The sequence below is a fragment of the Lycium ferocissimum genome, chromosome 2 (genome assembly GCF_029784015.1).
Source record: "Lycium ferocissimum isolate CSIRO_LF1 chromosome 2, AGI_CSIRO_Lferr_CH_V1, whole genome shotgun sequence".
Classification (NCBI taxonomy): Eukaryota; Viridiplantae; Streptophyta; class Magnoliopsida; order Solanales; family Solanaceae; genus Lycium; species Lycium ferocissimum.
The window spans coordinates 70,699,738-70,723,743 of record NC_081343.1 but is presented as its reverse complement, the minus strand read 5'-3'; the positions used below and the strand labels follow the sequence as shown (position 1 = coordinate 70,723,743).

Genomic DNA, 24,006 nt, shown 5'->3' with positions numbered 1-24,006 from the left:
AACATCCAACATCCTCAAAGCATAATGGGACATGAACACATTAGAAACTTTAGATTCGAAATAGAAAAAGAACACACTGACCTTTTGTTGGTGCAGTGAACGGGGCGTCGAGGTCTCGGATCTATGCTCGAACTCGAACGAACCCGATTAAAGTGGCTAAAGTTTCAAACTGGTAAAGTGAAAATAGAGTAATATGTGGTTGTTTTTTTTTTTTAGAGTGAGGCTATCCCTTTTATGATCATCTCCCCCTTCGGCTGAAGGTTTAAGGCCATTTTATAGTAGATGAAAAACTAGGGTTTCTTTTTTCGATTCGAAAATGGGCGGGATTTGAAATCAAATTCATTTCCCCCAAAAATCAGAACGTTAGGAGGTTCGTTCTGACCTTAATCAGAGACCAAGAAGATGGGGACAAAAATCATTTAAAACTTGTACTCGGGAGAATCAAAAAGGCTGATAAATAAAAGATTTCTTTTCATAAGCGGACAAAAACCATTAAAATCGTTTTAGAAAGCAAACAGAAAACAGCAGAGAAGACAAAACCCAAACCCTTTTCAATCGTTCAAAGTCTGAGGAAGAAGGAAAGGGAAAGAGGCGTGTGTGGCTGGCTTTAATCCAAAAATGGGGTGACAAACCTGCCATGGTTGAAAGGGGACTGATTTTCGCCTGAAAATGGATGAGGGAGGAGAGAGATTGAGCGAGAGAGAGAAAGAAGAGAAAGAGAGGGCTGCGGCTGTGTTCTTATTTTTGTTTAGGGTTCGTTTGGGTTCAAATGATGCCAAGTAAATGGGCCGGTCGGGTCAAAATGGGTATTGGAAGGTTTGGGCTGGACCGGGTAATGTTAAAGGGTGATTGGGCTGTTATTTGGCTGAAATTCCTCTCCCATATTAATTTTTTTTGGGCTTCTAATTTAATAACTAGTACAATATATACTATATAAAGACGATTAATAATTAGTATGTAGAAAGTAAAGAATTTAATAAAGTAAAATTAATTTAACAAGTACACATCCTAAAATGAGATGACAACGGACCATTTTTGAAAGTTGTAATAAAGTAGTACTAGTAAAATAATGAAAATGGAGGCGGTGGTATTAATAGTAGTAGACATAAGAATAACATGAAAATATTTAGCTCGTTACTAAATTTAAAAACCCAGGAAATAAATTGGAATAAAGGAGAGAAAATTACCGCCAACAATCATATACAAGTATTTTTAAAACTAGCACATTAGGTACCTGTTATATCTGTACTAAACAGAATAGCAATCAAATTTCAACTCGAATTTTAAAAAAAAAATCTTGAATATACTAATTCCTTGTTAATTTAAATTATGTCACATTGAATTGAAATAAAGAAAATATTTACTTTAATCAATATGGGTGGGAAATGAGCCATTTCACTGAATAGGATGGGTGTGAAGCAATAAATTGGTCATTTCTCAAGCGGAGGTTACTGAGTGAGGGTTCGAACACAGAACCTCGATATTTTTGGTCAATTTTTTAAGCGAAGGACAAAATTTAAAGACCAACAATTTGAGGGGCAAAAATTAAAGACCAGTGCATTTGAAGGGAAATCCGCACAAAAAAATGTAACTCAGCCCCCTCAACTCTTACCAAATTTTATTTTCTTGTGTTTTCTCATAATTTGTTAAATTACCAGATAAAACTAATGTATTTTTTTTCATTTTTATTGTAGCTATATATATATATATATATGTAGACTATCAAAAAGAAAATTGTTTTATTATTTAACAAAGTTTCTCATGAGTTAATTTAGACCATGTACTTAGCTTAAGGCAGCCCAACTTTTAGTTGAGCTTTGGGCAGATCAAGATATATTGGGCGAGTTGAACAATCATGCTTTTATGGGTTAATTTTATCACCCTTATTTATAATTGGGAAATTTATTGGGCAAACTACATAAATGACAAACATTTGAGCTTTAATCAAGCCACATAGCAAATGTTTCAATATTTACATTTTGTAGCAACAACCAAATTGCCTTAACGATTGTATACGTTTTTTTCCGTATTCGTTTTTTATTTTATTTGTATTCATGAATACAACAAAAAAAAATTCTCGTTTTTTCTCATCAGTATTCATGAAAATGACTATCCGTATTCATAATTGGCTTCTGTTCGTATTCATAAATACAATGAAAGTAAAAAATGAATACATAAAAACATAAATACACCAAAAATTAACAAACACCATATTTTTCGGTATATATCAACAAATATAAAGCATACAACATAGATACACCAAAAAAAATTAACAAAAATAGGCGAAAAACACTCGTATACAAATATATGTACACCAAAAAAATAACGAATGCACTCAAATATTGAATATAAAAAATAAAATTGATTATATTCATTTCTATACAGGCGTAAATTCACTCTATTCACTTGTATACAAAAAGATTTCTTCGAAAAACGCGAAAATATTGTATACAGTGTATGTATACACAGATTTGAAAAAAGAACTTCCGAAAAATATGTATACAGTGTACGTATACAATGTATGTAGACACAGATCTGGAAAAAACTTTTTGGTCAAAAATTCCGATCGATTCGTGTACACACCTTCTTCTCCTTCACCTTCTTTTCTCCGTCATCATCGCGTCGCCGTATCCGAAAAATTCGATCGGATTCGAAAATTTCGAAGAATAATGTATTTTCCGTCAAAGGTGAAGAAGACGCCGTGAGAAGGGAAAACGAGAAGAAAGGTTGCTCCGCCGTGCCGAAGAAGAAGACATCGGAGAGCGAGAAAAGGAGAAGAAAGCCTTCCGCTGCATGTGTGGGGAAAGGCAGAAATCTAGTTCGAATCTGTTTCACGAGTTCGGCGGTTTCGTGGTGGCCGGCGGCGGAGTAATGGAAGTGAACAATGTGATGATAGGGTATTCCACTTTGTGTGTGTGTGTGTGTGTCTATATATATATATATATATATATAACATATTATTATTAACTATAGGATATAATTATTATTAGCTAATAACATATTATTATTAGCTATAGGATATAATTATTTTAAAATATAGCTACTAAATATAAATATGTAGTAGAGTTAGTTATGTCATGTAGTTATCCCAAATTTATTTGGGGTAGAGAACTTATAAGTGATATTTACATTTAGTAACTATACGTTACTTTAATTACATCTGATAGCTAAATGTTGTATTTCAATTACACAAGGTAACTAATGAAAATCGTCCTCTCTTCTCTACTCTCTAGTGTTCTCTACTCTTTCCCTCACTTTCTCTCTCCTCTTTCGCTCATCTTCTCTTTTCCACCATTCTGTCTTCCTCTCCATCTTCTCTGGCGAGTTCTAACGGCCGCCGCCACATACCAATCGGAAAAGAAGTAGGTCGGTACGGCCCAAATCTGACCGGAACATCGATTTCCAGTAACTTTCAGCGGACTACGGCAATCTCCGGTGACTTCCAGTGGACCCCACCTATATCTGACATATTTTATTTCTTGTATCACAATCAGAGCGTATTTTATTTCTTGTATCTCATATATGAGTGTATCATATTTCTTGTATCTCATATATGAGTGTATCATATTTCTTGTATCTCAGATCTAAATGAATTTGAGTGTTATGATTATTTTTTTAGTGTAAAATTCAGTGTTTCTTTATGTATTTTTCGCCTATATTTCAATGGAGATTTTTTTATATACAAACAAATACAGTGAATTTGAATATGGCTGAATATCCTTATATTTTTTTGGCACTTATGTTGTTTGAATACAACCGAATTTAAATACAATAAGTTGAATGCAGTGTAAAAGTAGCTACGAATGAATACAACGAAATACAATCGAATTGGAATGCAAACTTATTTGAATACACGTCGTTGTAGCTACGAAATGTAATTAGCAAAAGTGTTGCTATGCCTAAAAAAAAAAAAAAACTAAGTATAGTCATTTGTGAAAATTCCCCTTAATTATTACTCCCGCCATCCCAAAAATTAGATGACACAGTCAAATTTTGATAGTCAAACAAAAAAATCTTTGACCACAATTTATTCATATGCCTTTTATTTTAAATTGTTAATTCTTGTGATTTATATAGGGATTTTTTTTTATGTAATTTCTAAATATATAAATTATTTTTCAAAAATCTTAAATGTAGTATAACCAAATACACAATCAAAATTAAAAAAATTCGACTCTCAAAATCCGAACTAAGAGAAGTTAGATTCAACTCGTGTCCTTTTCTAGAGTCATATTTGTTCAGTACTTTGTTGCAAACAATAAGCATAAGATTTACATGGGTTGCTTTATGCATTTATATTGTTGAACGTTCTTCCAAACAACTTTCACCACGAATCAATAAAGAATTTTTGAACAAGTTACAGTGCATGCTTCAGGAGAAAGAGGAAGATGACAATATTGTTCACTTAAGTCTTTATTGGACATTCTCAAACTGTCATAAAATCCATTTGGACACCCTTACCACTTGAACCCTCCAACACCATTTTTACTGTGTCGCTTAGATTCCCCTCGCTTAAAGAATCAACAAAGTGTTATGCATGTAGTACACATGCGCTGACATGGCAAAGAATCCAATAAATAAAAGACAAGTGGCCTTTTTAATTCCAAATAATTAATTAAAGAAGTTTTGTATAATTAAAAAGAATTTATCGGCTCTTCACTGTAGCATGGCCGTTTTCCGGTTTCTTTTGCCAATTCTTCTCTTCTTAATGATTCAAATCTCTCTTTAATTACCCAAAATACAATTTTTGCATTTTTCCATTGTATCTTCGCTGGCTCCACCACGTTTATCAATGCTACCATTTGAAGTTTCCTCCATGATCAAACCTCAATTAAATCATGGTATATCATTACTTATGTTCCCTCAAATATTGATTATTGCTTCTTTCTATGAGAATTATCTGGTCCATGGTTTGTTTTGTTCTGGAAAAAAACATTTGGGTCCTCAAAAAATCGGCTATCTCCATTTTTCCATTTCCATTTTTTCCGGCAACAAACTCCAAGGGTTACCGACCCTTTTGGCCATGGCAACAAGAAGATTGTGTTAGCAGTGAAGCAAATGTAGTGGTGGTGGCGCAAAGAGCAGAAAAAGAGAGAGATCCGAAATCGCTATTTTTCATAAACCACCAACCCAGCTGCCTTCAAAATCATAGACTCACCAATTAAACTCCACAAATTTATCAGAATACACACGAAATCAAGAAAGCTAAAAAATTAAAGAGAATTAAAAAAAATCGGCTGCCAAAAATATACCCAAAAAGCTCTTTGAACCATCATCGTTAATCGTTGGAGTCACCGTGACATTAACATTCCTTAAGTATTCTATCGGGTAATTAGAGACCATTGATTTGATAGATTTATTAAGGTGCGGATGGTGGATTAAATGAAGAAGGTGTTGTTTTTGGGGGAGAAGGTGGTCTACGGGTGAAGGAGATGAAGTTGAGTAAAAATTGCCCCCTTTATTGACACCTGTCCTTAGAATCAAAATGTCACGCTCCTTTAGAGAGTGTAAAACACGTGTAGTGAAATGTGTCCAAGTGGCACAGTAAAAATGGTTTTGAAGGGTTCAGATGGTAGGGGTCACAGTAAGAGGGTTTAAGTGGAATTTCTAGACAAGTTCGAGGGTCTGTCTATGACTTAAGCCCAATATTGTTTGATGCAATGATCAAGGCAATTTGGGCAGTTCATTGCTGAGAGGGAATGCTTTCTTTGGCAAACAGCACAGAATAACAAACCAAAGGACTAAAAGCCTACAACATCAGAACAAAGAAATAAAGCCAGACAAACAGAATGGTGCCATGAGGACACACCTGCCACATTATATACACCGAAAGGTGGAAAACAAAACTAAATGTACATCTAGTTTTCAATCAAATCACTAATTTATGCATAAAGTACATACAACCAGATACACTTGGATGTCCATTCCCACTCCAATCTTTGGGAACAGTTGGGAGATGATGGTAAGATATGTTTAGGTCCAATACTAAAGAACCTAAAACATATTAAAATGAAAGGAAAAAAGAAAAATGAATGAACGCCAACAAGGTAGAAAAAAAGAAGGAAAGAGAACATCTTTCCAGCTACTTACTTTGCAGTAGTTTCTCAACCAAATATGTAATAGATGTAAACACACGAGAAGTTCCAAACTAATTTTCACAAAATGCAGTAAGCAGAGAAGTGAGAGGACAAGCAAAACTGTGACGACCATATATACAAAATTTTTCTTCCCCTTTCACTACGTGTGTCAATTTGGCAGCAGTCACTAACAGTTTCTGACCTCAAATTTCACCCGAAGACAATGAAAATTGAAACAGATTCATATGGTTGACTCAACCCCGCTTTCTTATTGACAGTTTGAAGTGGTTGTATGGTGTGAAATGGCTAGGTTTTGATATTCCGTATATAAATTTATAGTACATTTTGAAACACTTCATGATGAATGGATATGTGAATCTTGAAACTTTTTACGTTTCAATGCGCTTGGTTTGATTAAAAGAGAAGACAAAGTTGTTTTATATTATCTGTTAGTTATTAACAATCAAAAAGAATATATGTTGGTTATTCCAAAAAGGCTTATAATTGTCCTGATTCAATTAGTGCTTTTTTCTTCTTGGAAGGATAATGCAAAACATTATTTTTCCTTTTAGATGAGTTTTCGCTTTTAATAGCTTATGTATATACCAATGAGCCATTTCATATGTGATTTCTATGGCATTAATTCGAATAGTAGATATTGTCGACTAAAAGGTACAAAAGAAAAGAGGCATAAGAAGAATGATTAACCCAAAATAGAATTAGACTGACTCAAAATTCTATCAGCACTCTGAGATGAGTGCTATTGGAAGGAGTAGGTGGTTTTTGTGGTTTCAGGGATATTTGTGGCTAGCATCCCACAGTGACTTAAGGCTTGATTTTTCGAAACTGAGTATTTCCATGTTCAACTTAAAGTTTATCTGGAAGATAAGGTTGTGATGCTCATTAATCTTTACTTCTACGCTTGATTTTTCTTTTTCTCATGCGAAATATATTCTGTTGAGAAGATATGCATAATTAGAAACCTGAAGCTTTGGTGGAATGGAGAAATGCCCAACTTTGATGGGATGGAAAAGGAATAAGCGGAGTGGAATTTCTAGCTTTCTGGAATGAGGCTTTGACTGCTCAGTTGTCAATTAAATTCCATGTTCTTTGTTGGTAAAAAGGCATATAACATTCAAGATTAACTGTATGCCATGGGGGAGGGAAATGATGATAGTCCTACTATTACTGCTCTTGCTGCTTTTGGGCTATATTCCACACTGCCAATATGCTAAAAGCTCTAGAGCTTTGACCTACAGTCGAGGTGAAAGCAAAGCAGTTACAAAAACGAGATACAGGGACCGAGTGGAAGAGTTAAAATCTACAGGCCTGTCCGACAACATCTATGTAGTTGAAGTGCAGGTACCACCAAGCTTAATTTTATTTTTTCTTCAATATAGCTTGAAGTAGCCATGTGACTAGAGGTCACGCAATTAGAAATGGAAATTTCTCGCGAAATGAAGGTAAGACTTGCATATATGACTCGCGATCGGCCCTTTTCGGACTGCGCATAGCGCAAGCTTATCGCACCGGGCTGCCCTCCTTTTCTTTTTTAATAGCTTTAAGTAGCCGGCATTTACTGTGTTTTAGAATATTATTATCACTTAATTTTATGCTTCATTCTGCCAAACGAGTGAGCTCTACGTAAACAACGATCCATGTACATTCTTATGATAATGCTTTATATGACATCTAATTGCAATAGGAATATATATAATCTGGGAAGAAAAGTATTTAGAATCTCCAGGTCATTATTAGTAGATGAATAAGGATGAGTAAGATGGAATAAGATTCATCAAACATTCCAACTAGAAATATAACTGTCAAAAAGAAGGTAAATGCCAATCAACTTTACAATGATGGAACCATCTACTCACATCTATGTGTCCTATAAAATATGGTGTAGACTAGAGAGAGGATCACGACTAAAAGAATCTGATCTCATAATTGGTATATGCTTATTAATTTATCCATGAAAAGCCCTGTGAAATTGAAATGAGGAATACTCTTTTTTTTGTAAATTGTGGTACACTGTAGCAAAATGGCTTTCTCCATCAAGGAGTTATATACATGAAGGTGTTCTCAGGAGCCTTTAGAAACTAATTGGTCCTGTATGATACCATTGACAGACAGAATTTAAGTAAAGAGGATTCTAAACACTCAAACCATTTAAATATGACTTGTGTGAACTGAGTCAACAGTGGTAAATAAGCCTGCAATATTGAAAGTTCATGAAAGCAAAAGAAAGACATAATTACTCTGAGCTGGAAATGATTTACTTTTGGAACGAATTTGCTCGACATTAATTGGCAGTTGAAGTTTATCGATGGAAGTTGGATGTGCCGGAGACATTAGCATGGAGGATAGCGCAATATGCACTGGACAATTCCAAGAGCACAGAGCATTACACGCTTTCTAGAGTGTTCACAGTGGTGGAAAGTATGATCATATTACTGTCAATTGTAGCCAATATATTTGGCCTTTATAGTGCTGTGTTTTTTTATGTCAGATAACTCACTGCGAGAAATTAGAATTTATCAATTCTTAGTAGTTGTAAACAATGATCTTCATAGGTTAGATATTAGTTGAGAAACAAGCAAGAAATATGTATGTAATTTGATTCTTTATGTTTGGTCCTGTTTGATCATTCATTCATTATGAAGCTATATTGTTTTCCCTTTCTGTTCTTTTATCTTCAGTCGTTTCTGCTTCTTGATTTGGCCAGTGTTTGGCCTTTGTAATGCCCTGCTTTTATTGTTTTTTCTGAATCCATGAAGAAATTGACATGTACCAATTGTTGATAGTTGTGAAAAATTAGTTCTCTGGTTATAAATTTTCTATGGTTACTTAAGGTTGCTTATGAAGATTTTGGAATGTCTACAGAAGTATAGACAATTGACATTAACAGCAACATAAATATGATGTCTACACAGTGTAATCAACATAACTGTGGAATTACGCTGGATATGTTGTTGTGGTAGTAGTATCAACATAAGTATATTTAACAGTGATGTATCAACTGTATTGCACCACCCTGGCGTCTCTCTGTCATTTCTTGCTCAAAGATATGACAATGTTGAAGAGCTTAATTTTTTGAACCAACAAATGACAAGCTAAATTGGAATCTCTCAAACAGACCGTCAACAATGGAATCTCCAAATTGGAAATGGCTAACTCCCTTGTATGTGTTTGAGCTACACTGTAATCTAATACTACAATTGTTAACAAATTCTTTACTAAGATACTTTAACTAAACTAGACACGTTGTTGGGCCCGTGCGATGCTAGTCTCAAATATCTAACACTCCAAGTGCAAAGGTAAAAGATTTGGAACCAAAGCCAACCTCTTGTTTGCAATGATCACGTTAAGTTAACTGAAGCACAGATCTTCAATTTAGGGATGACCATGCAAGCATACAGGAAATCAAAGACGACAGAAAAGCTTCAACACGGCATTTCAGGAATCTATCCAATCCGAGAATCTAATAAATTCAGAAATCTAAGCAAGGAGGTACTTGATTTGTTCGAACTATGTTTTGTTAGATATTGCCCCATATGAATAATTTTTCAATTGGCTAGAACAGATTTCTCGATTACTTCATACTACAGTGATGTTGATGTCATCAACCAAACTTCCAATTTTGACTCACAAGAGAATCACTCTGGGCAGGAGAGGAGAGTAAGAAAGAGAGGCTCCATTAAGTATCACAACCAGAATGAGTGATGTGCTAGATCGCACGAAGAAAATCAGCAATGACAAAAGGCTCGTATAATTTGATACTGTCGCATTAAGGGAAAAAACATAAGCGAGAAGGGTTGCATAAAAGTCTATTCATCTAGGGCTGTGGAATAGTCAAGGTGCACGCAAGCTGGCCCAGACACCACCTTTATAAAAAATAAAAAATAAAAAAAAAAAAAAAATCTATGCGTCTTGGACATTAAGTAATTGAGTTAGTTGAAAATTACGAAACATATAGTTGTGCTACACATGGCATAAAATGTTACTAGCACCTGGAAATGTTAGATGGGTAGATCATAAAGGTGGAATGTCGAGTAATGTTGTGTCCTACGTGACAAAGTCAGCCAAGGCCTATGGCCGAGAACAAGCATTACAAGACCCTGAAGGAGGTTGAGGTCTTGGAGGAATCTTTTCACTTTTACAGTAAAAGTTTTTACAAAGAAGGACAGTATCTTCCCCAGCCTAGACTGAACATAACAATAATTTAAGTCAGGAAGATAGGGCTCTAAGCATGCTGAACCAAGTGTCCCAGAGACCTCTGGGACACAGGTTATAAGCATCTCAAGCCCCAATGTGGTCAGTAATCTCAATGCCCTCGGTTCTGAACCGGCTCCATGAAATGCCTGTTATAAGTTGACATATGAGCCAAGCAAACCAGGGATGGGTCAAAAGAAACTAATCAACTTAAGGAAAAGAGAAGCCCTCTCACAAGTCCATAATATGGGTGACAACTCAATCTGCCTACCTCCTTTGTGCACAATGCTTACAACAGGACTAGCTCAAGCAACCTAGGTCCAGATTAAGGTGAATAAGCTCCCTACAAAGTTGGACCTTAAACCATGAGAGAATCTCAGGGAACTTGTGTGTCGAAAATTATAGCTATGCAAGGGAAAGCAGCTCTTCTCTCAAAGGAAGATTTCCTAGGATACAAGGGAGTCATAGGTTGAGGGCACAAGGATCTTATCAAGCAAACAGAGGACACAAATAAAGCATCAAGATCAAATCAGATAGTATCAAGAGTCAAATGCCTTCATCTAAGCTACTCTTCTTCCTTCTTTCTTTTTTTCCTTCTATTTTAGCTATACCTTTGCCCACCACCTAGGCATAGTTGGTCCCCACCTTTCAAGATTTCAATCCAGTTTAACATAGCAAAACCCAAGTGGCCACCTATATCTTTTGATCAAAAAACCCCTTTCACATAAATGGCACAGGAAATAAGTTCAAATGTAGAGACAGATAGATACCACATACTCGCAAATGAAAAGAAAACTAAACACATTTTCAAGTTATTTATAAAGTTAGAATGACGTCACCTCCAGCCTCCAGGTATTGTTTTCAAGGATCAAAACCGAGAGTTAGACCACAGATGGTGCCCAACGGTAGAGCACTTGCACTGAAAACAAAATTTTATTCCATTTTCTATCCTCCAATAGTGTCTGGGGTAGTTTGTGCACACATCAACTATGCTACCGAGTACATATATCCTCCCCACCATACGGGTACCGGTAAGTTGGTAACTCTATCCACCAAGACAGCAAGACTTTATTCTAACTTCACTGACCTTAGATCACACTCTTTGGTATGCAAATTATTCTTTACTGGGCTACTGAAAAGTATATAGACTACACAGACATGTTCTGGGAGATTCAATTTGTGAATATTATTGGAAGTTGCGAGATGGAGTGGTGCACACACATAACAAGGCAAAATGAAGAAGAATAGAACAGTGAGGCATATAAAAGAACAGAAATTATAAAGCTGTAATCAGCCAAAAGCAATTTAATTCCTTCAAAGTGAATGATATGAAGCTCTTCAACTCACCAACGAAAGGGGTGAGATGTGGAGACAACAGAGAAGGTGTCAAAGCAAAATACAAGCACCGCAAAATAAAGTATTAAGAAAATCAAATGTAGCTTCTTTTTTAACCTATTACCGTCAACAGTTCATCAGAATTGAAATCATGTAAATAACAACAACAACAACAACTAGCTATCGATCCGGAACAACAGGACTCTCAATAGTTCTTCAATATTGCACTAAAAGCTTTCAATAGTATGGCTAGCCTGACCAATAAAAGGTTCATTATTCCTAAAACAAGATTTAGGAGTCTAAATTGAGCAATATTTTCAACCCAAAATGGGAAAAAGGCATATCTTTCTGTCAGAAACAATTAACACTATGCCTGAAAGTGATTTCAAGATTGCTAAACATAGCAAAAATTCAACCTTTTAAGTAAAAAAAGTCCTCACCCCTATGCCTTTGTTTTCCTTCTCAAACACTTCCTTAACTTCTTCAACTTGTGTTTGTTCATCTTCTTCTTCCTCTTTTTCTTCACACTATCCGCCCATATCTTCAGCCCTTCATCATTCTCAGATTTAATCAACCCGGTTTGAGAAATGGGGTTTAGGAAAAACCCAAAAGAGAAACTTGGGTAAGCAAAATTCAGATTTAAATCCTCTTTTTGGGGTTGGGGTAAAAAGGGTATTTGAGAAAGATGTGCCAAGATTGGTGGTTGTGGTGGTGTAGCACTGAGGATTGAAGTTGGTGGTTCGGATTTATTAAGGTTAGTGATGATTCTTGATGTGGCAGATTGAAGTTGGTTGTTTCTCAGAGCTTTTCGAAGAATTGAAGCCATTTGAAGTAACAATTGGTAGAGCAAAGAAGCACCAAAAAGAGAAAAATTATGTAACAGAGAATTGCATCAGCTAGGGTTTTGCCAAGAGGGAAGAGGGTTGTGTTTCATAAAAAAAAAATGTTTGGTGCCCCCATGCAGGATCGAACTACAGACCTTCAGTTTACAAGACTGACGCTCTACCACTGAGCTATAGGGGCTCTGTGCCTTGCGTCGAAATTGCCATTATTTAATTATTAATAGGATAAGTCACCAAGTTTTGTAGGAGGTCAAATTTTTTGTTTTTTTAAAGGACGCGATCATACTAACACTAACTATCGGATCCCATCAGATCTCCGAAGTTGAACGTGCTTGGGCGATAGAAGTCCTCGTGTTGCATCCCTTCATTTTTTTTCCAGATACCACTTATGGAATTATACTGGGTATGTTGTTGTTGTTCTTTTTTCAGAAAAATAATAATAATAATTATAGTATCATTTGGTGTGTACCTATAAATTGAAACAACGATTAGGCACTCTTAGTTATTAAAATCCTCTAGGTCTATTTTTACTCTCGTCTCAATCACATAAATTAATCATAATGATGACGAATACGGAGTGTGAGTATTGGAGGTTTGGACTACCCTTTATTAATCACTACTCCCTCTGGATAAAAAAAAGTGTCCATTTAGCTTTTTTTTTCTTATCAAAAAGAGTGTCCACTTATAAATCAAGAAAGAATTAACTTTATTTTTCTAGATTTGTCCCTATTAAGTGCTATCTTAAATCTCAATACCTATTTAATTAGGGGCAGTTTAGTCAAATTACCTATTTTATCCAGGAGTTAATTTTTTTAAGGGATGTGCAAATAGCTAAGTGGACACTTTTTTTTTACCCGGAGAGAATAATAAAGATTAGTTCCTCTTATGTAAAAGGTTAAAAAAAAAAGAAGGTAATTTACCCTCATATGGTATTTAGTTAAGGAAATAAGAATATAATTAAGTACTATCACAAGTACTTGATGTAGAGATTTGTTATGTACTCCCTCCATTCAATTTTACTTGTCCATTTTGAACTTTTTACGCTGTTTAAGAAAATAATAAATGAAGCATGTAATTTACTCATATTAATTGGTGCATATATTTATTGGATTTGAAAAAATAATTTGAAGTGAGTATTTAATATTGTGGGTAAAATAAGAGGAAAAATGTTATCTTACCTTGATATGCGAAAAATAACAAATAAAAATGAAAATTTATTTTTGAAATGATGGACAAGTAAAATTGAACAGAGGGAGTATTCATTAACTCGATCGATGTAGACGTGGGACCGATAAGTTCTTTTTTCTTCCAGTATAAAAACAAATAAGGCGGTTGTTATGACGTAATTAATCCCAGCCATGGAATGAAGGTTACATAATTAGCTCATGATTTGTGGTTACTAATTAAAGATAGTGTCATGTAGCAAATTAAACTGCTACACAAGAATATGCTCAGGTTTAAATTTTAATACAAATTGAATTTAATTATGTAGGGATACAAACTTATTCATACACCGGTTTGAAGTTTCTATAAGCTACAACTGCATAAAAGGGATCAGATGAAGCTGATAACAATCCTATCAACGACATTATCCAACTCAGAGGCGATTTTTTTTCTTGATCATCATCAGTTGGTAATTTTCTAATTACCTCTGGCTGTGTAAATCCTTCAATACATTGGAAATATTGTACCACAAGTTGCACCCTGCCATACCCTGTACTGTCCCTCCATGCACTAATTGCTTTCTCATAGAACAGTCTATTACTGAAACTTACAATAAACACTCCTCCTGGTTTTAGGACTCGAAATACTTCTGCGAAAACCTGAAATTTAATATATAATAGGCACAATTATGAGTCATTTGGTTTAAGAATTTGATACGAACTTCTTAATTAATTCAGTGGCTTCTTTTTATGGTTCCCTTATATGGAAAAGAAGTATTTAGTAAAATCTTTAACGAATCTATTATGAATACGATTAAAAATGAAAACTCATCGTTTAATTTATTTATTCATTGAGACCGGCTATTGTTTAAATTTCAACATTCCTTGTTAAAAAAAAAAAAAAAAAAAAATTGCATACGCCGTTGGAAGCCTGGAACCGTCTATTTGTGTAAAAATTCCTTCCCAAAACAAATAGTTTCTCCAATCCATTTTATGTGTCGTTCTTATTAAAAATAAATAATTCAAAAGTTATCATTTTAGAAAAGCATGATATAATTAACTATTAGCTTCTATTTTTATTCTTGCTCAATAAAAGTGGAGAGCGATTAATATGGTAGAAAAGGGGTCACATTAATTGAAACCAAAGATGAAGATAATTCAGCTAAATTACTATTTTAGTTAATATTTTTGTAAAGGATATACGCAAAAAATATGACAAGAAAAATGAACAGAATCCGAGTACGAGACAGTGACAAAGAAGCTACACTTGGCAGGCTTTGGTCTATTGGTGCAACGTGACAATTTTAGAAGCATGTAGAGCATGCCACCTGTTTGACAGAATGAATATTCAATTGAAAATAGACCCTTAGAAAAGTGAACGAAAGAAATATGAAAGATAATTAACCATGGAGGATATTCAGTCGGCAACCGTACAACGACAAGACACTCCAGCAAAGTCTAGTTTAACGAAAGGATGCCTCTATTTCACGACGTCCTTGCAAGAATGCTTTCGTTACATTAAAGCATTCTTTGTTGGTCAGGTAATTTAATTAGTTTGTTTCATAAATTAACTTTTTCTGCTTATAGTAAAAGGTTGTGATGGTAATGTTTAGTTGTAAGTGATTAATGTAGCTTTACCTAAATAGTAGTCTATTAATGTTTGGACAGGGGAAGAAAATGACAGCAAGAAGTGAAGAGGAAGTGATACAGGCTGATATGGTGAAAGCATAAATGGAAGTCGAGGCTACTGATGCTGCTGAGAAAACCAAGAAGCGACTTGATAAATCCAGCTGATTTTTCTGATATGTTTCTTTTTCATTTTCAATAGTATTTGATTAGGTAATCCACCCGTCCCATCCCACTCTATGTTATTTGGAGAGTCAGAATTTTTTTTAATCCGGTTTTGCATATATTTTTTTAAATACTAAGTGCCTCACTTTAAACACAAAATTTAAGAAATGAAAAGAGACTTTTGAATCTTGTGGCTTTAAATAAAGATGGTGTAATGTACTGAAATATCTTTGAATCTTGTAGTTATAATGTCATGTAGTTAGATAGGATGTTTGAATTGTCAACTTACTAAATATAGAAAAAATATTCTTTTTGGGACAGATAAAAAACAAAGCAAGACACTTAAATTGGACGGACGGATGGAGGGAGTATTAGTTATTGTACTTAAACTATTTTTTTATGCATTTCCTAACTATATAAATGTTATTTTAAAAAATTGAAATTTCTATATTCGATTTAAACTAGATAGTTTGACCCTTCTAACTTCTAAGACTAATTAAGGAGCTCACATACATATGTGTGAAATTAATAGATCAAAACTAGAGTAATTAATACCCACGGATGATCAACTAAATAAGTATTAAAGAGATTTTTTTTGTCATTTATGTATATTGTTATTTCACATTGAATTCGAAATAAAATAAAACGCAAATATGCAAGACAATTGTTTAGGGATTATTAATGCAATGATCAAAATAGAAACTAGTCATTGTTGTTAATGCAAAATTTAGTAGTACTAAGTAATACATCTAACAATCAATCCTTTAGTAGCCAACTTATGCTTCACCAAAGATTTTTACAATATATTTATAACCCCCTTCCTTCATCGCTATATGTTTGTATCTTGTGTGGCTTATAATCAACCACACGTTTTGCAACGTCTATGTGGTTGTGGTATCACTTGATTAGTTGATTCTATCCCTCTGTTCCAAAAGTGGCAAAAACTTTTTGACATTTTTGGATCATTATATCAATTTTATCATCAAATCAGGGATTATATAAGGTTAAGTTACTGACCTTCTCAGGCTGTTGAAGATACTGCACACTGACCGTACATAAAACAGCATCGAAGCTGCAATTTTCAAACTCAAGTTTCTGTTCTTTATTCAAATCCTTCACAAAGAAATAATCCAACCTTGGATTCTTTGCTAGCTCCTGGGCATTAAGTCCATGACCTACCACCCTTTTGTACTTAACTTCTTGTGGTAAATGACTCACCCATGAACTCATAAGATCAAGAATCTCAAATTCAGGCCTCAAACATTTCCTATTAACAACGGAGTTAAATAGGCGGGGTTAAAATAGGCGGGGTTAAAATGGACTGAATTAATGAATGGGCCAATCAAACTTGAACGAGTTTGATAGGTTACATTTTTATGCGCTAAATTTGACACGAGTACCTACCTGTAAAGATTTGTTAAGTTGGAAATGAAGCGGTCATCGACGTGTGTGACAAATCTTGGGTAGGCATAAAATTCCCTGTCTGGTGAAATGTTAAGTTTGGTTCTTCCTTCTTGACTAAGAACCATGCGTTTGATTTTTCCTGCTGATGATTCTGTTGAATTGTCATCTCCATTATAGGCTTTTGGAATTATTATTGAGGGCTGTGTTTTAATCTTGGATGGAAGAGGAAAGAATTGTAAGTCTGAGGAATTGGTGGATTGCCATGTTTTGGAATGGGAATTTGGAGCTATTGTGAGCAACATGACTTGTTGGCTTCGATGAACATTGAGATCAATTGAACATTTTTTTTTTCTTTGGGCTTTTGTTGTTCCTCAATTGTCTTGTATCGGAAGTACTTGTTGGCCCATAGGGAGTTGGACTGGTGGATCCATGTCATTCTCGACTGGGCAATTCCCAGAATTGTCCTTTTGGGGTGGTCTTTAAATTTTGGTCCTCATATTTGTGGTTTTTAAATTTTGTCCTTTGGCTAAAACTCATGAGTTTCGGGTTCGAACCCTCAGTCAAAATTTTTAAAAAAATTCGAAAGACAGAGTTTGAATTTCGCTATGCCCTCTCCGGCAGATTTTTAGTTATGTTTAACTAAAAGTCATTTATAAAAAGCCTTTCGAGGCATATTTTTTTTTTAACTTTTCATGAGTTTGAATTTCGGTATTCTCCCCTCCGAGCATTTTTAGTTATGTTTAACTAAAAGTCTGCCGGAGGGGGCAGGCTTTGCCTTGAGGCATATTTTTTTTAATTTTTTTTTACTTTTCAAGAGTTTGAATTTCGCTATGCCCCCTCCGGCAGACTTTTAGTTATGCTTAACTAAAAGTCTGCTAGAGGGGGCAGACTTTGCCTTAGGTATATATATATATATATATATATTTTTTTTTTTTTTACTTTTCAAGGTAAACTTTTAGTTATGCCTTAACTAAAAGTATGCCCATAAGACATAACTAAAAGTATGCTCCATAAGACGGAACTTTTCCTTAAAGCATAACTAAAAGCTTGCCTTATAAGGCAAAATATATGCCTTAAGGAAAAGTTTTTGTCTTATGGGTAGGGGTGTCAATGGGACGGTTCGGTCGGTTATTTTTAAAAAAATTATACCATCCCAATTCTTCGGTTATTTTATTTTGTATAATCAAAATTATACTTTTCGAGACCGTCCCATCATCTCGATTTTTCTTCGGTATCGGTATCGGTACGGTTCGGTTATTTTAGTTTTAAAGTGTCGCCTAAGAATACACCACCACTGATTGACCAAGGAGAAGAATAACTTGCCAAAGACAACAATGTTGAATTGAGCCAAAACAAACATTAGCTTGTAGGCCACAGAAACCACAGCTTGAATTTGATACATATACATCAAACAATATAGTAGAGGAGACCAAGATGGAGGTAAACTTTTGTTAGTGCTAACTATAACCAAAAATGCCTACTTAAATCATCTAAATCTATGACGTTATGACTATTTATATGAGGTATCCTTTTGAAACTAAATCCAATCAACTAAAGGCCCAAAATTTAGCGGCCAAAATTCTTTTTATATTTGAAACAAAACTTATAAAATATATTTTATATATTCAATTTAACATATTTGTAATATATAAAATATATTTCATACTTAGTGATGGATTGTTTGACGCGGCAAATCCAAGGTGAGGTGCCATGGTGTATGTTATTCGCGGATGATATAGTCTTGATTGACGAGACACGCGGCGGAGTGAACGCTGCCGGAGGTTCGAGACAAACTGCGGAGTCTCAAAGTGGTTTAAGTTGGGTAGGACCAAGACAGTACATGGAGTGTAAGTTCGGTGACGTGACCAATGAGGTCGGCGTGGAAGTGACGCTTGGTACCTGTGCCATTCAAAAGAAAGGAAGCTTCAAATATCTTGGGTCTATTATACCAGGAAATGGGGATATTAACGGTGATGTCTCACATTGTATTGGTGCAAAGGTGGATGAAATGGAGGCTCGCTTCAGAGTCTTGTGTGACGAAGGTGCTCGCCACCAAAACATAAAGGCGAGGTTTTACAAAGTGGTTGTGAGACCGACTTTGTTGTACGGGGCAGAGTGTTGGGCAGTCAAGAACTCTCACGTCTAAAAGATGAAAGTTGCGGAAATGAGAATGTTGTGATGGATGTGTGGGCACATCAGGCGAGATAAGATTAAGAATGAAGATATCCGAGATAAGGTGGGAGTGGCATCAGTGGAGGACAAGATGCGGGAAGCAAGACTGAGATGGTTTGGGCATGTGAGGAGGAGATACACAGATGCCCCAGTGCGGAGGTGTGAGAGATTAGCTGTGGATGGTTTCAGAAGAGGTAGAGGTAGGCCGAAGAAGTATTAAAGAGAGGTGCTTAGACAGATATGACGCAGTTCCGGCCATCGAGACATGACCTTAGATAGGAGGTTATAGAGAGGACTCGATTAGGGTAGAAGGCTAGTAGGTAGTCGCAGCTTTGATATATAGTCTATTGTCATTTGATGCTTGCTACTATGTGTTGTTTCTTGTACTTCAATTATCTTATTTATCTGTGGTAGCTACTGCTTCCTTTTCCCTTACTGCTCTATCATGACTTGTTCGCTTTCTTTAGTTTCATTTTCATTTTGCTTTGAACTGCTTGTGCTTATCTGACCTTTTCTTATGTTTTCTCTTGAGCCGAGGGTCTTCCGGAAATAGCCTCCCTATCTTTCGAGATAGGGGTAAGGTCTGCGTACACTTTACCCTCCCTAGACCCCACATTGTGGGATTTCACTGGGTATGTTGTTGTTGTTGTTGTTGTTGTACATGTAAGGCTATTCGGTTCGGTTCGAAAATTTTTTGATTTTTTGTATAAATTAAAAAGACCACCCTAATTGTTCGGGACGGTTATAAGCTTATATAAAAATCCACGGTTTTATTAAAAAAACACTATAAATCGGTTCGGTATGGTTAGGGTCGGTTGGTTCGGTCGGTTTTTCATAATTTTTTGACACCCCTACTTATGGGGCATACTTTTAATTATTCCTTAACTAAAAGTCTGCCCCATAAGGCATAACTAAACTATGCCTTAAGGAAAAGTTCTGCCTTATGGGGCATAACTAAAAGTCTGCCCCATAAGGCATAAGTATGCCGGGGCCGGCATAACTTTAGTTATTCCTTAAGAAGTGTATGCCGGATCCGGCATACACTCCCCCCAGCCCTGCCTTGCGAAATTATTTTTTTATTTTATGCCTGAGCGGGGGTTCGAACCCAGAACCTCAGGTATTCGCCCACCTTTCCAAGCGAAGGGCAAAACTTAAAGACCACAAATATGAGGGGCAAAATTTAAAGACCACAAATATGAGGGGCAAAATTTAAAGACCACAAATATGAGGGGCAAAATTTAAAGACCACCTCAAAAGAAGGGCAATCCGCACAAAAAAATGTTCTCGACTAGACCATTTGGGATTCGACCCACTTGATTTTCTCTATACGCTCAAACTTCCATTTTTGTTGGCCCATTGGGGGCCGAAGTGCATAGATACCGACCTGTTACATCCCGTAGTTTTATCAAAGAGTATAAGTTCCATCGATGAAGTACCCCGCATTTTCGGGCTATGGTTTGAACCTCTCGATATATATAAGTAAACCCGAGACCCAGAGAATTTTGTTCATATTCAAATATGCGAATAAAGAGATCGGTGTATAAAAGGATGAGGTCCCAAAATAATTTAGGACTTAACAAGTGTGACGACGATGATTGGAAATAATCTTTGGTGTATGTATAAAGAGGCTGTAGACTAGAGTTCTACCACATGATTAATATAATGAGTATATGAAGTATGTTAAAAATGATCAATATTGAGTGAACTGAGATCAAAAAATTAATTATGTGGGTAACTGGTTAAATGTTAATTATTGTGGGAGACAAGAGATTTAATTAGTTGGTAATGGAAAAGAATTATTAAAGCATTGCCATGTGTGCTATGGAGAGATAATGTGTGATGAATATTTGAAAGCGTGAGGTGGCATCTTAATACTAATCAACTATTTAAAGCAATAGTTAAGTGGACCCCACTGTCCACTAAATGAAAGATTCTTGTCTTGCTTTGGGCTGAGGTATATGTCTCATGAGATGTAGGGGTGGGCATAAATACCGAAAACTAAAAAATTAGACCGAACCGAATCAAACCGAATCGAATTTTAAGAAACCGAACCGAATTAGTTTAGTGCGGTGTTCGGTGTCTACTTTCAAAAAATTGAAATTAAAAAAAAATCGAACCAAAATTTGAGAAAACCGAACCGAAAAATTGAAGAACCGAACGCCCACCCCTAAGTAAGACTATTGCTTCCTATTATATAAATATTTCATGTTTCATAAGTATTCATTATCATCAAACATTACTAACAGAATTGTAAGCGTGATGTTCCGTAAATTTCATTTTAATCTTGATTGTCCGCAACTTCATTTTGTAAAATGATTTTCAAGAAGTTTATGAAATCGATACATTAAATTTCCATGCCATACTCGTATGGAATAGAAACTATTGTGCAATTCGGGGCATCTTATTAAAGCAAAGTTACTATTTTTTATCTTATAAACTCATAATTCAACACCGATATGTGACATGAACTTCATGCATGCTAAAATCTATGAACGATGTATATTTTTACGCAAAGGTGTCTTGTTGGTGCTTAAGCTAGAAAAAACTAGAAAACCGAAAGAAAAAATCGAACCAAACCGAATTAGTTTGGTTCGGTGTTCGGTGTTCGGTGTCCACTTTCAAAAAATCGAAATTAAAAAATCGAATCGAACTTTGAGAAAACCGAACCGAAGAACGAACGAACCCTAATGAGATGTACATATATACATATGTATACAGCTTCAACGTAATAGCTAGGTAGATAAAACGTAAATTTCTATCTTCTTAGCTTAAATTAGGAGAAGTTTAGAGGTGGACAACAACATTACTTTGTGTCGAACCAAGCCAGCAACGTGAAATTTCTTTGTGAAGCAGCAACGTTTTATTCTGTTAATATTCGGCAAGGTGATGTTAAATTTTAAGGAAGAAACGTATGTTTCTTCTCAGGAATGATATTCGGGTTTTATGTACGCTTCGATCTTGTTTTGTTTTGTCTCGTTGTTGGAATCGGGGATTTCTTCGAAGTGAAGTAAAGTGGAAGAACAGTAGTTCCTAACATATAAGGTAATAATTCTCCTCTTTTTGATATATTTAAAGTCATCCAGGTCATAGCTAAATTACAGGATGAGAAATATGGAATTAATAGCGGAAAATCGTATTTTGATGTTGTTGGTGGTGTATCGACTGTTCGGTAATTTTCTAACTTGTGTTGTGGCTGGAAATAGTTGGAGTAACTTGAGTATATTGTTATTGTGGTCATTGACACGTGTTTTGAAGGAAAGAAAAGATTGGAGAAGTGTGTTTTATAGTTGTAGCCGAGCTTGCCGCTCGTTGTATCGTTGTTTGGGTTGTAAAACTTGTTATTGAAGTAGTTGGTTGTTTTGAGTAATTGTTGTATGTATTGTGGACTTGAGGAAAGTGAAAGAAACAGGGGAAATGTTTCCCGTTTACTTATAGAATAAACTTTCGATATACGAAAATGGACTCGTTCGTAGTTTAACGATAGCGTCGTTATTATTGTTGTAGATTAAAGTGCTGCTCGTGTTGAGCTCCTTGAGTTGGCGAGCAAGTGACAGGTATGTTAAGGCTATTCCTTCTTTTCATTGGCATGATTTCTACTATTAAGCCACCTTTGACTATTTACACAAGGATGTGCTATGCACGAAGATTTTACTTGGGTTACCATGACCTTATTGTAATACTCCTCTCTAGTTAATAACAAGTATAAGAATAGTCGAGCTATATAAGATGATAGAATGGCAGAAGGTACAACTAGTGTATATGTTGCTTATAGGCTATTATGTTGCCTTCGAGTTATTATTATATGTATGTATACGCTTTGCCTACGGGTCATGGAGTTGTTCTTGGGACCGACGGGTCACGGAGTTGCGCATACCTAACCTACGGGTCATGGAGTTGGTTATACCTGGCCTATGAGTCATGGAGTTATCTACGCCTGACCCTCGGGTCACAGAGTTATATCTATAGAGTTATGTTACCTTGCCTCGGATGAGAGGCAACCCAAGCGAGAACCTCCGCATCCTTTCGATATATCCGTAGTACAACTTGTTATTTAATTTCGCTTGTTATCTTGCCTTACATATTCGACATTATTTGTACTGAAGTCCTTTTTGGGGAGGCGCTGTATTCCTATCTGTAGGTTCTGATAGATAGCCAGATAGACCTTCTCGGTAGACGAGACGAGAGATCAGCTGACTGGTGAGCTCCATTCTTTCTGGAGTTTCCAGGTCTACTCGCAGTCTTCTTTTGCTATGTATATACGTGATGGGTAGGCCGAGGCCCCATCCCAACTAGGATACAACAGCTGTGTACTCGCAGGCTTGTAGACGTGTCCTGCATAGTAGTAGAGTCTTAGCCTTGCCGGCCCTTTATGTACTCATTTTTGTACTGTTGGTTTTGTACAACCATAGCTGCCCCGTCGGCTTGTTCAGTTGTATATATATGTTTTGGGTGTGTGTGCCCAGTTTAGACGAGATATCAAGTGTTTATGTATATCCAGATTGTGGCCTTTCCGGCTTATTGTTATTGTCTGTGTGCAGGGAGGCCCTTTCAACCTAAGTTGAGGGTTACCCCTCCAGAGTTAAAGATTCAGAGTGGTTCACTCGGACCGAGTGTGGCATCGGGTGCCAGCCACGCCTCTCCAGATTTGGGGTGTGACACGACCTGCCCATTTAAGCAATATTCGCATTGTGTGAAAATTTGTAAGTCAATGCACTTAAGAACAACTTCAGACATTCGACATCAGGCTTGACAAAATCATTCTTCAGACAAAAGTTTGGTTTTAGTTTCGATATGTAGTTCAACCATATGTGGCTAGATTCAGTCATTTTGACTTGAAATGTCCGTATCCATATGGTTGAAGTTCAGTCATTTTGCCTCAATTTCAAGCAAAAATACTTAAACTTCAGCCATATGTAACTTCACATACAACATATTTGAAATTGTTCTGAAGTGGGTTGACTAAATAGCGGTGCCCAAAAAAGGTAACCGTGAAATTTCTACCCAATAGGG

The 24,006-nt window shown here is 35.8% G+C and overlaps 3 protein-coding genes, 1 long non-coding RNA gene and 1 other non-coding gene across 5 annotated transcripts; 3 read left to right on the top strand and 2 right to left on the bottom strand.

Moving 5' to 3' along the window:
• The first annotated feature begins 6,341 nt into the window (after positions 1–6,341).
• LOC132047268 (uncharacterized) lies at positions 6,342–8,734 on the top strand. Its single transcript, XR_009412820.1, has 2 exons — positions 6,342–7,439; positions 8,391–8,734. It is a non-coding gene; the product is annotated as an uncharacterized LOC132047268 (long non-coding RNA).
• A 3,841-nt stretch (positions 8,735–12,575) lies between these two features.
• Positions 12,576–12,647, bottom strand: TRNAT-UGU (transfer RNA threonine (anticodon UGU)). Its single transcript has one exon. It is a non-coding gene; the product is annotated as a tRNA-Thr (tRNA).
• Positions 12,648–13,855: 1,208 nt separating this feature from the next.
• On the bottom strand, positions 13,856–17,190 carry LOC132047266 (uncharacterized). The gene is made up of 3 exons (XM_059438263.1): positions 16,825–17,190; positions 16,438–16,687; positions 13,856–14,289 (listed from the first exon to the last, which is right to left on the bottom strand). The coding sequence occupies exons 1-3, from the start codon at positions 17,124–17,126 to the stop codon at positions 13,969–13,971; spliced, it is 873 nt and encodes a 290-aa protein (XP_059294246.1). The 5' UTR covers positions 17,127–17,190; the 3' UTR covers positions 13,856–13,968.
• On the top strand, positions 14,469–15,512 carry LOC132047267 (uncharacterized). Its single transcript, XM_059438264.1, is given in 2 exon segments — positions 14,469–15,170; positions 15,298–15,512. Coding segments are annotated over 2 exon segments (261 nt in total). The 5' UTR covers positions 14,469–15,035; the 3' UTR covers positions 15,424–15,512.
• A 1,306-nt stretch (positions 17,191–18,496) lies between the features above and the next one.
• LOC132047917 (uncharacterized) lies at positions 18,497–18,970 on the top strand. The gene has a single exon (XM_059438890.1). It carries the CDS (start codon positions 18,497–18,499, stop codon positions 18,968–18,970), a length of 474 nt encoding a protein of 157 aa, XP_059294873.1.
• Positions 18,971–24,006: the final 5,036 nt, after the last annotated feature.

Coding starts and splice junctions, on each gene's coding strand:
- LOC132047266 (XM_059438263.1), bottom strand. CDS start 17,126: ATGTTGCTCACAATAGCTCCAAATTCCCATTCCAAAACATGGCAATCC. Junction 16,688..16,824: donor AACTTAACAAATCTTTACAG/GTAGGTACTCGT, acceptor CGTTGTTAATAG/GAAATGTTTGAGGCCTGAAT. Junction 14,290..16,437: donor ATCTTCAACAGCCTGAGAAG/GTCAGTAACTTA, acceptor ATTAAATTTCAG/GTTTTCGCAGAAGTATTTCG.
- LOC132047917 (XM_059438890.1), top strand. CDS start 18,497: ATGGATTGTTTGACGCGGCAAATCCAAGGTGAGGTGCCATGGTGTATG.